The sequence below is a fragment of the Garra rufa genome, chromosome 12, assembly GCF_049309525.1.
Source record: "Garra rufa chromosome 12, GarRuf1.0, whole genome shotgun sequence".
NCBI lineage: Eukaryota > Metazoa > Chordata > Actinopteri > Cypriniformes > Cyprinidae > Garra > Garra rufa.
In genome coordinates, this window is record NC_133372.1 from 39,307,797 (window position 1) to 39,320,773 (window position 12,977).

General features: G+C 36.0%; 1 protein-coding gene across 1 annotated transcript; it reads left to right on the plus strand.

Annotated features, from left to right (window-relative positions):
* The first annotated feature begins 2,509 nt into the window (after positions 1–2,509).
* LOC141346859 (potassium voltage-gated channel subfamily A member 10) lies at positions 2,510–4,192 on the plus strand. Its single transcript, XM_073851820.1, has one exon. The coding sequence runs from the start codon at positions 2,510–2,512 to the stop codon at positions 4,190–4,192; it is 1,683 nt and encodes a 560-aa protein (XP_073707921.1).
* The last annotated feature ends 8,785 nt before the right edge of the window (positions 4,193–12,977 follow it).

Below are 12,977 nucleotides of genomic sequence, written 5' to 3' on the forward strand. Positions count from 1 at the left end.
ACGAGGGGTAGCTGTTTAAATCCTCTGTTCAGGTTATGGTTACCTGTCTCCATTAAACTCTGGAAAATAGAACGCTGTAGATAAGAGGCCCCAACTGGATCTTTGACCTCCACCTTTGACCCTGAGAGAAACGGCACTGGAATCCAAAAGATGCTTTAGTTAGGTTTGGAATACAGTGCTGAATGTGTCTATTAATGAAATATTCTAGGTTAAACATCTTAAATTTGTTACAGATGCTGTTGATTATCTTTTTAATACTCTTTTCCAATTGGAATAAATAACTTAGACTTTCATAAATGAAACTGTAACACATATTAAATATAAATAACAATCATTAACATTCTAAAAAAAAAAACACTCAATATTTGCACAGGCATGCCTAATCAACTATTTAGCTCCAACAGTCGATTGCTGCTCTGCTAAAGTATAATGCGCAGGAGAGAACAATACAACATAATTCAAATGGAAATTAATGGAGCATTGCAATATAATAATTTCTAAATAAGCATGGTATGAGATTAGTGTAATTACTTACTAAAATTAGCTGTTCAAATTATAAGACAAAACTTATTTTGAGAAGATGTAAAGCATGTGAACACAGTAGCTTTCTGTCAATTTGTGCAAGAATAAAAGGAAGTGATGTAATGTGTTGCTTACCTGAAACTCCACCTAAAGGAATTACATCTGTAACCAGACGTTAATCTACCTACAAGAGCACACAAAAAAGATTGAATCAACTAATTATACAGCTCAGTAAAAAGATACATTTTATATGGAAACATATGTGTTTGCAAAATAAGCAAATAGATAATTGCATTTTAGTTTGTAAAAATTACTGTCTGTGGGAACGTCACAGATGCTGTTAAAACGAGTTTAACTTATATATGACCTTAGACTACAAAACCAGTCAGATTTGTAGATCATCTGAATAAATAAGCTTTCTATTGATGTATGGTTTGTTAGGATAGGGCAATATTTGGCCGAGATACAACAATTTAAAAAAAATCACCTTTAAAGTTGTCCAGATGAAGTTCTTAGCAATGAATATTACTAATCAAAAATTAAGTTTTGATTTATATATATGGTACAATCTTTACTGAGCATGATCTTTACTTAACATCCTAATGATTTTTGGCATAAAAGAAAAATAGGTTATTTTGACCAGTACAATGTATTGTTGGCTATTGCTACAAATATAGCTGTGCTACTTGTTTTGATGACTGGTTTTGTGGTCCAGGGTCACATATTACACCTGGGACATTAAGTCTGAGGTTTGAATCTTATATTTCCTGACTGTCCTCCAAAAATGATGCTAAATGTGTCTGTAACCGAAGATTTGTGTCTGCTTACAATTTCTGTCTCTTTTGCTGAGCATCATTAATTCCATATGCAACAGTGTAGGTACAGCTCTACTGCTGTAAATGCTTGTACTACAATACAAGAGATGTGAATTAAAATGTGTGCGTGTTCGCTACAAGAGGCCATAAATGAGAAATGATGATAAAGTGCAGTTCTCAGCTCTCAAGCAAACTTGGCAGCAGACAGAGAGGACAGGAAAGCATGTTCAGTTTGAATGCATTATTTATGTTTATTTAGGCAGATTCAAGGAGTTTTCAAGGAGAGACTAAATGCTATCTGTTAGTTGTAATGTATCTCCGTACAGGATATTGGCCATGCCAAACTTGTTATAATGTAAAAACTGACAATAAAGTATCACAAATATTGTTCACTTGAAGTATTATTCACTGAAAATAATTGTATGACAGTTTTTTCTTTTATGACAAAAATCATTGGGATATTATGTTGAGGATCATGTTCCATTAAGATCTTTTGTCAATTTCCAACTGTAAATATATTTAAACTTTTTTTTAAATTACTTAATTACCAATATGCATTGCTAAGAACTTTATTTGGACAAATTTAAAGGTATTTAATTTTTTTAGATTTATATTTTCAAGTAGCTATATCTCAGCCAAATATTGTATGTTAGTAAATATTGTATGTTATAGTAGTTTTTAATAGCCTTGAAAAGAAGGTCAAACTGGTTTGAAACAACAAAAGAGTGAATAAATAATGACACTCTACGTTTTTAATTGAACTAATCCCTGTCCTATAATGTGCATGCTTAATTTTGAATGGGCTGCAGTTGTGGGAATCACGTATTCTTTGAATAAAATAAGTGAGCTTAAGAATAAAATCTCAATTGTCTTGTTGTAGCGTTTATATTACTTTAGATTGCCTTAATTGCTTCCTATAAGCTAAGGTGCAACCCTACCTTCCATGCAGTAACACAACTGTTTTGTTCCCTTTGTCTTTATCTGCAGATCAGGTGACAGTATCTTGGGATTCGGCTCTCTGCTGCAGAACCAGTCTGAATCTTCTCTGATCTCTTCGCACTTTGTGGTGCAGAGTGGGCTGGCTGGCTGGCTGGCCTGTGCTTTTGGCTGCCGTCTGTCATTTCATCCTGGGTTAGGAGCCTGAGCGAAGCCCCAGGGAGGGGAGGGAGGCCATGGAGGTTCCTCTAGTCAACTTTGAGAACCTGGATGACATCGGAATCAACCTGGGAGACCCGAGTGACTCGGGATATCCGACCTCACCCACCTCGGATGCCCCGGAACCAAACCAGGGGAGCCGTGGCAAAAACTCACCCACACACTCACCTCAGAGAGGAAGACAGCCGCGGCACATGCCAGCCTCTCCACCGACACTCAGCAAGAAGGGAACATCAAGCTGCAACAGCCTGATCTCCAACTGGAAGGTGCTAATGAGCAGCGAGGGCAGTCCCAACGAGGCTCTGCTGGGGAAAGTAGCCAAGGATTGTTGCGAGGACTTTTTTGCGGAAAAGGAGAAATTCGAGGAGGGCGAACAGAAGGTGGTTATCAATGTCTCAGGGATGATGTATGAGACAACGCTTAAAACTTTGAATCAGTTCCCAGATACTTTGCTGGGAGACCCCATGAGAAGGATTGACTACTTTGACCCCATGAGGAATGAGTACTTCTTTGATCGCAACCGCCCCAGCTTTGACGGAATCTTGTATTTCTATCAATCCGGAGGTAAGATTCGGAGGCCAGCGAACGTGCCATTGGATGTGTTTGCGGATGAGATCGTGTTCTATCGACTTGGACATGAGGTTATGGAACAGTTCAGGGAAGATGAAGGTTTCATCAAAGACCCTGAGCCTCAACTCCCAACCAGTGAGATTCACCGGCAATTTTGGCTGCTCTTTGAGTACCCAGAGAGCTCCAGCGCTGCCAGGTCAGTGGCCTTAGTGTCCGTTTTTGTCATCACTATATCTATTTGTATCTTCTGCCTGGAAACGCTCCCGGAGTTCCGCGACGAGCGTGAATTTATGCCAGCATTCGTCAACTTAACCCGTGACGCCAATGGCACACTTCTGTCCCCTACTCCTCATCCTAAGGCCATGCTCTCTGTCTTTACTGACCCTTTCTTTGTGGTGGAGACAATCTGTATCATTTGGTTCTGTTTTGAGCTTGCAGTACGTTTCGTGGTGTGCCCCAGCAAGAGCGAGTTTTTCAGCAATATCATGAACGTCATTGACATTGTGTCCATTATGCCCTACTTCATCACCGTCATTACGGAACTGATGGCCGCCCACGATGAAGACCCCACCGCCAACCAGAACATGTCTCTGGCCACGCTACGTGTCATCCGCTTAGTGCGTGTCTTCAGGATCTTCAAGCTGTCCCGCCATTCCAAGGGCCTCCAGATTCTAGGCCAAACCCTGAAGGCCAGCATGAGGGAGCTTGGCTTGCTTATCTTCTTCCTATTCATTGGCGTCATCCTCTTCTCCAGTGCCATTTACTTTGCTGAGGTTGACGAACCTGATACTCAGTTCGTGAGCATCCCGGAAGGATTCTGGTGGGCTGTGGTCACAATGACGACGGTCGGCTATGGCGACATGTGCCCTATCACGTTGGGAGGAAAGATGGTTGGGATCCTCTGTGCCATCGCTGGCGTGCTGACCATTGCGCTTCCCGTTCCGGTCATCGTCTCTAACTTCAACTACTTCTACCATCGTGAAACGGAGCAGGCAGAGAAACAGGTGATTGAAGCTGCTTCTGAGGCTGCTGCAAATCAGAAAAGCAGTTCTGAAGAGAAGTATGAAAGCAATTACTCGCTGGACAAGAGCAATGGGAATTGGCAGACAGGGAAAAATGGCATTCCATGAGGATTGGTATATTTCGCATGACTAGCAATAATGACTATACAACAATGCACTTAGAAACTCGGTTTTATGGTTTGACAAATGCTTAATACTTAATGCTATGCATATACCAACAGTACCTTTGCAGAAGGGAGATGCTGTTTTAGCCAAAGGCTGCTAAAAACACCTTTGATGGATGATTATAAAACCTCAGAAGCACTGTCCACTAAAAGGAAGCAAAAAAATTGTAAAGAACATCCCTTTAAGGCTTTACAGTACTACAAACTGAAATGCACTGAACTGGAAAAAGGAATATGAAACTCTGAAGATGAAAAAAGTACTCATGTCATCATTTGCGAGGCAAACGGCTGCGTTTGACTGAGGTCAAAACAAGCATTTAATTAATCGCGATTAAGTGCCTGTGTTGCCGAGTCCCTCAAATTAATGCCGAGGAATCATGAATCTGCACTCTGAGCATCCACCCAGCACCACCTTTTGCTGATGTTGTCGTTCCTTTAGAGTTTTGCACTGACATCACCTTTTGTCCCTGCTGCTTGTGAGAGAAAAAGCTTATGCCAAACTGTTATCCATCTTTCAATGTCACCGAATGTCTCCTCTAACAGCCATGGTAGTTGTCATACATAATCAGGCCTGTTTGCAATTTAAATACAGTATCCTACGCATGCAAGTATGTTATATTTGGATGACCCACCATGCTGTGGCAGCATCTGCTTGTTGCTCGTCCCACATTTTCTTCTGCTGTTTCTATTCTTGTCAACATGCACACAGAATGAGACGCTAGAACTCTATCTTTAGGGTGAGTCTTTCTATGCTGAGTAAGTTCAAGTTTTGGTACACACCTTTGCTTGGCAATTTCATTCAAGTAGTTGTTCATCATATCTCGTCTCTTGTTTGACCGAATGTATATAAAAAGCATTCATGATAGCTAGTAGGATACACAGCACTGACTTCTTTACCTACGAGCTTCATACAAGGCCTACTATCAGCCTTACTCGGTATGCACATGGATATGTATGGCTGGAAAACGCACAAGAATTTAAGCATGGATTTATACTTGTCGGTCAAATGGAGCACACATAAAAAAAGCTTTAACTTGGGTTGGTTCTGTTGGGGGAGGCAACAAGTGTTATTTACAAGCAGATTTCCATATATCACGCTGATTTATGCTGACTTGACAAGCCAACGAAGGCAGAAAGCATGATCGCACATTGCATGTACTGTATAGTAAAACCAATTTACAATCAGCCACTGCAAAAGACGGAAAAGATTGCAGCAAATATATCATCTAATCCAGCCTATTGACTCACTTGTAAATGTTTGCAACATCAGGACGTTTCTTGTGGATTTATCTTAGAAACAGAACAGGAGGCATCATTATCTTACAAGCATATTAGTATAATTCATAAGCAATTACACAGCGTTTTTGTCATGCAATCATGCAAATAAGCACATGTCTTGACATGTTTTGTTTCACTTATTGTCTTTAGAATAAGATCTGTTATGCTCATCACATAACATTATTTTTAATTTATTCAGTGACTTCTATATGCTTATAGAAATCTGTGTCTCCATAACTTGTTTCTATATTGCAGGAATTCCCTTTTATGAGAGAATATTTCCTGCCTTATTCGCATAAAACATATTGCACATTTGCATGTTTTTGTAAAAAGTTGAAAAAAAAATAGAGAACAAATGTTTCCAAAGCAATTTTGATTGTAGCATTTCAGCACTGACTAAAGCAAAGCAATACAGCACTTTTCAGGGAAGCTGAAATAAGTTTTCCAATAAGCTTGAAAATGACTTTATGCCAGCAGGTAACATTGCATTTTTCAGAGACTTAATGTATAATTGCAATATAGAGCTTAAATGCTTTTTATCATGCTGTTTTAATTCTAAAAGATGCATGAAAACGCTGAGAGAATTAAAGAACTTGATAAAAAAATGATCATGCTTTGACTAGAGGTAGAAATATAATATTTAAATCTAGCCTCCATTGCGTCAATGGAAAAAAATTAAAAAGTATATTCCCTTGTGCATGCATTTTATGTCATAGTATGGTGTAATAATATCGATAGTAATATTGAAAGTCATTGTTCAATAAATACTGAGAGTTCTATTTTGATTTTTTACAATAATCCCACCGACGAAGGTGATAATGCCAGTGTTATGTGGTCATTATGGCATTTAGCATCTCATGAATGTATGCTATGGCTGTATGATATATTTTGATTGTTTAAGCACTATATTTTATTCATGATATTCTGAGTGCCTTTTATTAAATATATATTAAATCTATTGGCTCCATCTTTGTGTCATTTGACAAGGACGCATACATTCTCATTGTTATGATTTTGTAGCGACCCAACACAAAATCAAATTTATTAAGCCAATAAAACAGCACCCAAAACACTGTGGTCAGCACAAACTACAATACCAGTCAAAGGTTTTTGATGAGGATTTTTAATGATTTTTTTAAGTCTCTTCTGATCACCAATCCTGCATTTATTTGATCCAAAGTACAGCAAAAACAGTAGCATTTTGAAATACTTTTTACTATTTAACATAACTGTTTTCTATTTTAATATATTTTAAAATGTAATTTATTCCTGTGATTTCAAAGCTGAATTTTAGCATCAGTACTTCAGTCACATGATCCTTTAGAAATCATTGTAATATTCTGATTTGCTGCTCAAAAAACATTTATTTTTATCATTATGTTGAAAACAGCCGAGTATACGTTTTTCAGGTTTCTTTGATGAATAGAAAGTTCAGAAGAACAGCATTTATCTGAAATAGAAATCTTTTGTAGCATTATAAATGTCTTTATCATCATTGTTAATCAATTTAAAGCATCCTTACCAAATAAAATTCAAAAACCAAATAATTTCTATAATTTCTTTCCCCAAAAAAGAAATATATATATATATATATATATATATATATACATATATATAATAAAAATGTTTGAACAGCAAATCAGCTTATTAGAATGATTTCTGAAGGAAAATCACCTTAAGACTGGAGTAATGATACTGTAAATTTAGCTTTGATCACAGAAATAAATTACATTTTAAAATATATGTTTAAACAGAAGACAGTTATTTTAAATAGTAAAAATATTTACTGTTTTTGCTGTATTGAATAAATGCAGGCTCTGTGAGCAGAAGAGACTTCTTTAAAAAAATATAAAAAATCTTGCTGTTCAAAAACTTTTGACTGGTAGTGTACAATTAACATATATTTAATATAGCTTGGGTCAATTTTTGCCCACTTGGGTCAGTTTTTATTTACTATTTTGACCTGCTGTCATTACATACTGTTCTTCTCATCTGTTTTGCAGTTTTATTATTCATAAATCATGACATCAACTCTTAGTATCTGAGAGGGTGGCTGTGTGTGGTTCATAAGGTTTTAATACAGTATTAGAGAGGTTAAAAGGTTCGTCTCAGGTCACAGAGACAGGTGAGAGAGCAACCGTGATTTACTGGCACGACCTGTGGAGTTTTTCAAGGGACAGAGACTAAACAGTGCAAGATCCCACAATGAGAGTACATTAATCTTTAAGGCCATTTTGTTTGTGTATGTGCGCGCACATTAATGTTTCAGCGCTCACCGTCTATGAGGAACGAGTTGATATAGTGTGTACATAATGTACGCAGATACAGCAGACATTTTAAGTTGGTCATTCCTCAACGATCTCAACGTCTTTTTTCACTTTCATCAACTGCTCTGAATTGCCAACCTAAAATCAATATAAAATCCAAATGTTTGGACTTCACTATGTCTATATTAATCTAGCAAACTAAAGTATTTTGTTTGAGCAAATCCTGAATACTAAATATTTTTTTCCCTTTGCATATGTGACCCTGGACCACAAAACCAGTCTTAAGTAGCACAGGTATATTTGTAGCAATAGCCAAAATTACACTGTATGGGTCAAAATTATCAATTTTTCTTTTATGCCAAAAATCATTAGGATATTAAGTAAAGATCATGTTCCATGAAGCCATTCTGTAAATTTCCTATCGTAAATATGTCAAAACTTGATTTTGATTGGCAATATCCATTGCTAAGAACTTAATTTGGACAACTTTAAAGTAGATATTCCTCAATATTTTGATTTCTTTGCATTCTCAGATTACAGATATTCAAATAGTTGTATCTAGGCCAAATATTGTCCTATCCTAACAAAAAAAAAGCTTATTTATTCACCTTTCAGATCATGTATAAATCTTTTTTGTGGTCCAGGGTCACATATATATGTATTTTTGTAGCTTAGCTGTGAAATAGTTTGGTGTAGAAACTATTTGTACTCTCAAAATTTGCTAGTAAAATTTACAAAGAAATAATTTTTAAAAATTCTAAAAAAATGTGAAATTGTAACTTACACAGTGAACATCAAATGTTCAGAAGTAGAAAGACTGAAATTGTATTTTCTTGTAAAACCTACTCTAATAATACCTGTTCTTACAACTTCTAAAATAATTAATTAATTAAAATCCAAAATATTTAATATTTCAAATATTCTTTAAGAACAACATGAATTTGGAATGAATTAAGTACATAAATACACTATTTTAATGCCATTGACTTAGCATTTATTTTGTTTGCTTTGCTTGTAAGGTTATTTCAAGACATGATTGATTTCAATCATTTGACAGGTAGTCATAAAAAGCACTCTTGTCTAGAGGTGAGAGTTCATTGAGACACTAAAATATTGAGCAGTGAGACAGCAAAGTAACCAAATACCGAACTATGTATATAGTACGTAAGAGAACGCTGTTAGTGTTGTGTGGTTATGTAAGAGGAATGCAAGGTATTATATGACTGTCATTTGAGTGGTGTCATTTCTGAAGTATGATATCGCAATATTTGTTTGTCATAAAAATATAGTGTATTTTTAGGTATGTGCGAACACACGGTTTCCAAGCAAAGCAATTAAGTAATTTGAAAATATATTTTAGTATATGTTCATTTAAGCAAATAGGTAATTATGTGTACAGTCAAACAAGAAAACAAAATCGGGACAAATCCTTTGTGGAAAAAAAAGGAATGCTATGGATTGCATTTTACATAATTGGATGATGGCTTTTAAATAATCATTAATAATTAAATATACTTAAAAAACTCTTTAGCAGTTACAGCGGTCGCACCACAGTCCGAACTAGGCACCTAATGATGTGTCCTTAATTTTATCTGCGTTTATCTCTAGAACCCGACACTATGCTGATAACCCCTGGTAGGACCAATTAGGAGATTGGGGAAAGAAAAATCACACAAAGCCGGCAATCGCCTTAATACCCTGGAGATACCCTCGGTTTCATATATACTTAACTGGTCAGGTGCACAGTAAGGTCAAGCAGAGTATGGAGAGAGACGTGGTTATAAACAATTAATGACCAGCCATTTTGTTCTAGTCTTGCACTGTTTAGACCGTTCAGGTCTCTCTAGCTCTGCGGCTGGAAAACGTTACTAGCAAGTTAAAGCTAGGTAAGACTGATTACATCTACAACAGGCAGAAAGTGAAAGAAACTGACCCCTATAACCCGAGCGTGGCTCGATTTGTACTTTCACGCAATCCTGATTACTGCGGTAACTTTAGTATGCAGACCAGACGATATTTGAGGTGATTGCAGTTTTAATCAAAGAAAGGTGACACTTACTAATTTGGGGATTCACTGGAAATCTGAATTCATTTGATGCAACTTAAAACTATCAGCCTCGAAATAACTAACTTTTTCAGAGTGTTTTTCTCGTTTGGTTGGTGGTTGTGCTTTGCAATGCCAAAGTCATGAGCTCAATCCCCACACTTTCAGAAAAAAAGCAAACAGAAATGTCACTGAGGGGGTACTCCTTAAAAAGTACTAATTTAAGTACTAATACATAGCATTTAGGGTACATGAGGTACAAAAATGTGCTGTCCCAGTGACAGCTTTGCACATTTTTTTCTGAGAGTCTGAGGATAGTGTGTATATTTTGAATGCACTAGACTGCATTGCAAGTGCCTAAATTATAAAAGTATACTTTTTGTTATATATTACGTATTTTGTTATATATATTTGAGAAAATTTGGCTGGTGCTGAATTAAACATCCAGGTTAATACTTACATTCACATTTTTGAATTTGCTATCCAAAGCAACTTAAATTGCACTACGGTACACTTTTTATCAATGCATGCATTTCCCGGAGAAACCCACAAGCTTGGCATCGGCAGCAGTGCTATGAGCCATTGTTTAGACTGCAATAATATTTCTTAAAAGGATAGCTTACCTAAAAATGAAAAATACCCCATGATTAATCATCCTCAAGCCATTCTAGGTGTATAATATATTGCTTTCTTCTTTCAGATGAATGCAATAGGAGTTTTGAAGATTTATAATGGCAGTGAATGGGTGTTGATTTTTTGATATCCAATAAAGTGCATCCATCCATCATAAAAAGTACTCCACTTTGCTCCAGGTAGTTAATAAAGGCCTTTCGAAGAGAATTGATGCATTCGTGTAAGAAAAATATCCATATTTAAAAACTTTATAAACCATAATCTTTAGCTTTCGCCAACTGTCGTATGTGCGTTCATGAGAGAGTTGCGTTCCAGCAGATTAAGTTTTAATTATGGATATTTTTCCCACACAAACGCATTGATTCACTTCAGAAGGCCTTTATTAACCCCCTAGAGTTGTGTGGAGCACTTTTTTTATGATGGATAGATGCACTTTATTGGACAAAATCTCAAAAGCCATTCACTGCCATTATAAAGCTTGGAAAAGCCAGGACATTTTTTTTACTTTAACCCGACTGTATTCGTTTGAAAAAAGAAAGTCATGTACAGCTAGGATGGCTTGAGGGTGAGTAAATCATGGCATTTTCTTTTTCATTTTTGTGTGAACTATCCTTTTAAGGATTTACAGGTTTAGAATGACATTGATTTACAGCAAAAAAGCAATCAGTCATAATTTGCACTTTCAATGGATCACAAACAGAGGTCAACTTCATGCTAATGAGCAGAAAATAATGTAGCAACTACCAATGAGAAACCAAACAGTGGTTCACTGCCTTGTACAACTGGACACCACATTCTTGAAACCAGCAGCAAGCCAATTTTTAACGCTGACCTCCAGTGATTTTATCACTTGTAAGTGTGAATAGGGCATTAGTTACCACTTATCTATGACATGTAGAACTCTAAGCATACTTATAATTCTACATGTCAGAGATAAGTCTACTCTGATGTATGGCCAGGTATGTTTAGAGGTGAGATGACCTTATAGATGAGAGTGATCTTTACTGCAGGAGCTCTCTCCTAAATTCAGATTAATGTGAAAAGAGGATTTTTTATTCTTCTAAAGGTCATATAATGAAAAATCTAATTTGATATTTACTTGTTTAATTTATGTACAATATATGTAAATGTATTGTAATTAACTTAGATACTGCTAATATAACGTTTATAAAATCTCAAAGCTAGAAAAAAAGTTTGTTACTTATTTCACATTAAGTACACTAAAAAGTTTTCACCAGATTCAACTTAAAAACCTAAACTTAAAAAGTTAAATCAGCTTAAAACTACAAGTCATTTTAACTTATTACAATAAAAATGAGTTGATATAACTTGTGAGTTTAAATGACTTAAGTTGATTTAACTTAAAATCTTAAGGCAGCTGCTAAACCTAAGTTTTTAAGTTGAAACTGGTGAAAACTTTTTACAGTGTACATGTCTTTAAAGCATTTTTTGAAAACAGTTTAAAACTATTTTGTAATAGAAACTGACAGTATACAAAACAAAATAGTGTGTAAACCACTAATATGTACTGTAATTCTTAGTATATGTAACTATTCTGAAGTAACACTATCCAAAAAGAGACAAAAAAAATATTTCAGTATCAAGAACAGTTTCAGCTCAAATGGTCATAGCTCAGGCCAAAAAAAAAAAAAAATCAGATGAGAGGAAATGTTGCTTCCACATCACTTGGTTAATCACTCTGTCAACTGGATAATGCCTACTTTTCCCCTTCAATGAGTAATCATACAGTAAATAACTTACTCACTCAGATATTACTACTTTTAGTCATGTCTGGCTCATATTTATAATCAAAATGACTTGACAAAAAGGGTCATCATCATAAAACCTGTTTACATTTGATCACTGATGGCCTATGAAGGTGGTGACTATGAAAGCCTAACAACAATTAACAAAACAAACAAAAGTTTGCCACAGCAAGTTTGTTATTGTATTATTGTACTTATTACAATATACAGTGTTTTCATATTAGCGGCAGTGAAGGTAAACGATGCCACTGAACAGAACGAACCTGGCAAATGTAGCTCAATACTGCTGTTGAAAATGATCAATTATTGTCATGTTTTTGGCTGTACTAATTGGTCTAGTACTATAGTGTTAGATCGCTGTCCCCATGCCTAGACAACTAAGATCCAGCCCCGGACGCCAGATCCCATCAGGAAATATCAGTTTGTCCAGTAACAGAACCATTCGTCAGCAGAGCAGTCTAATACCCAAACCCTGTTAACAGGAGGTCTTGTGTGGTACCCCAAATACCCAAAACACTATTAACAGTCTTCTGTAAGCCAAGAAGTATGCCAAAATTCCATGCCATCCTGACGATTACACCAAAATGCTGACTGAGGAAAAAGCTTTAAAAGTGAAGAGCAGAAGCATGAGACGAAGTTATGATGGTAAAAAGGAGCAGAGTTTATTGAATAGTCTTAGTTGCATATGTCTCAATGCTCAGACTTCGTCTGAAGAACACAGATCCAACTAGTATTGTTATA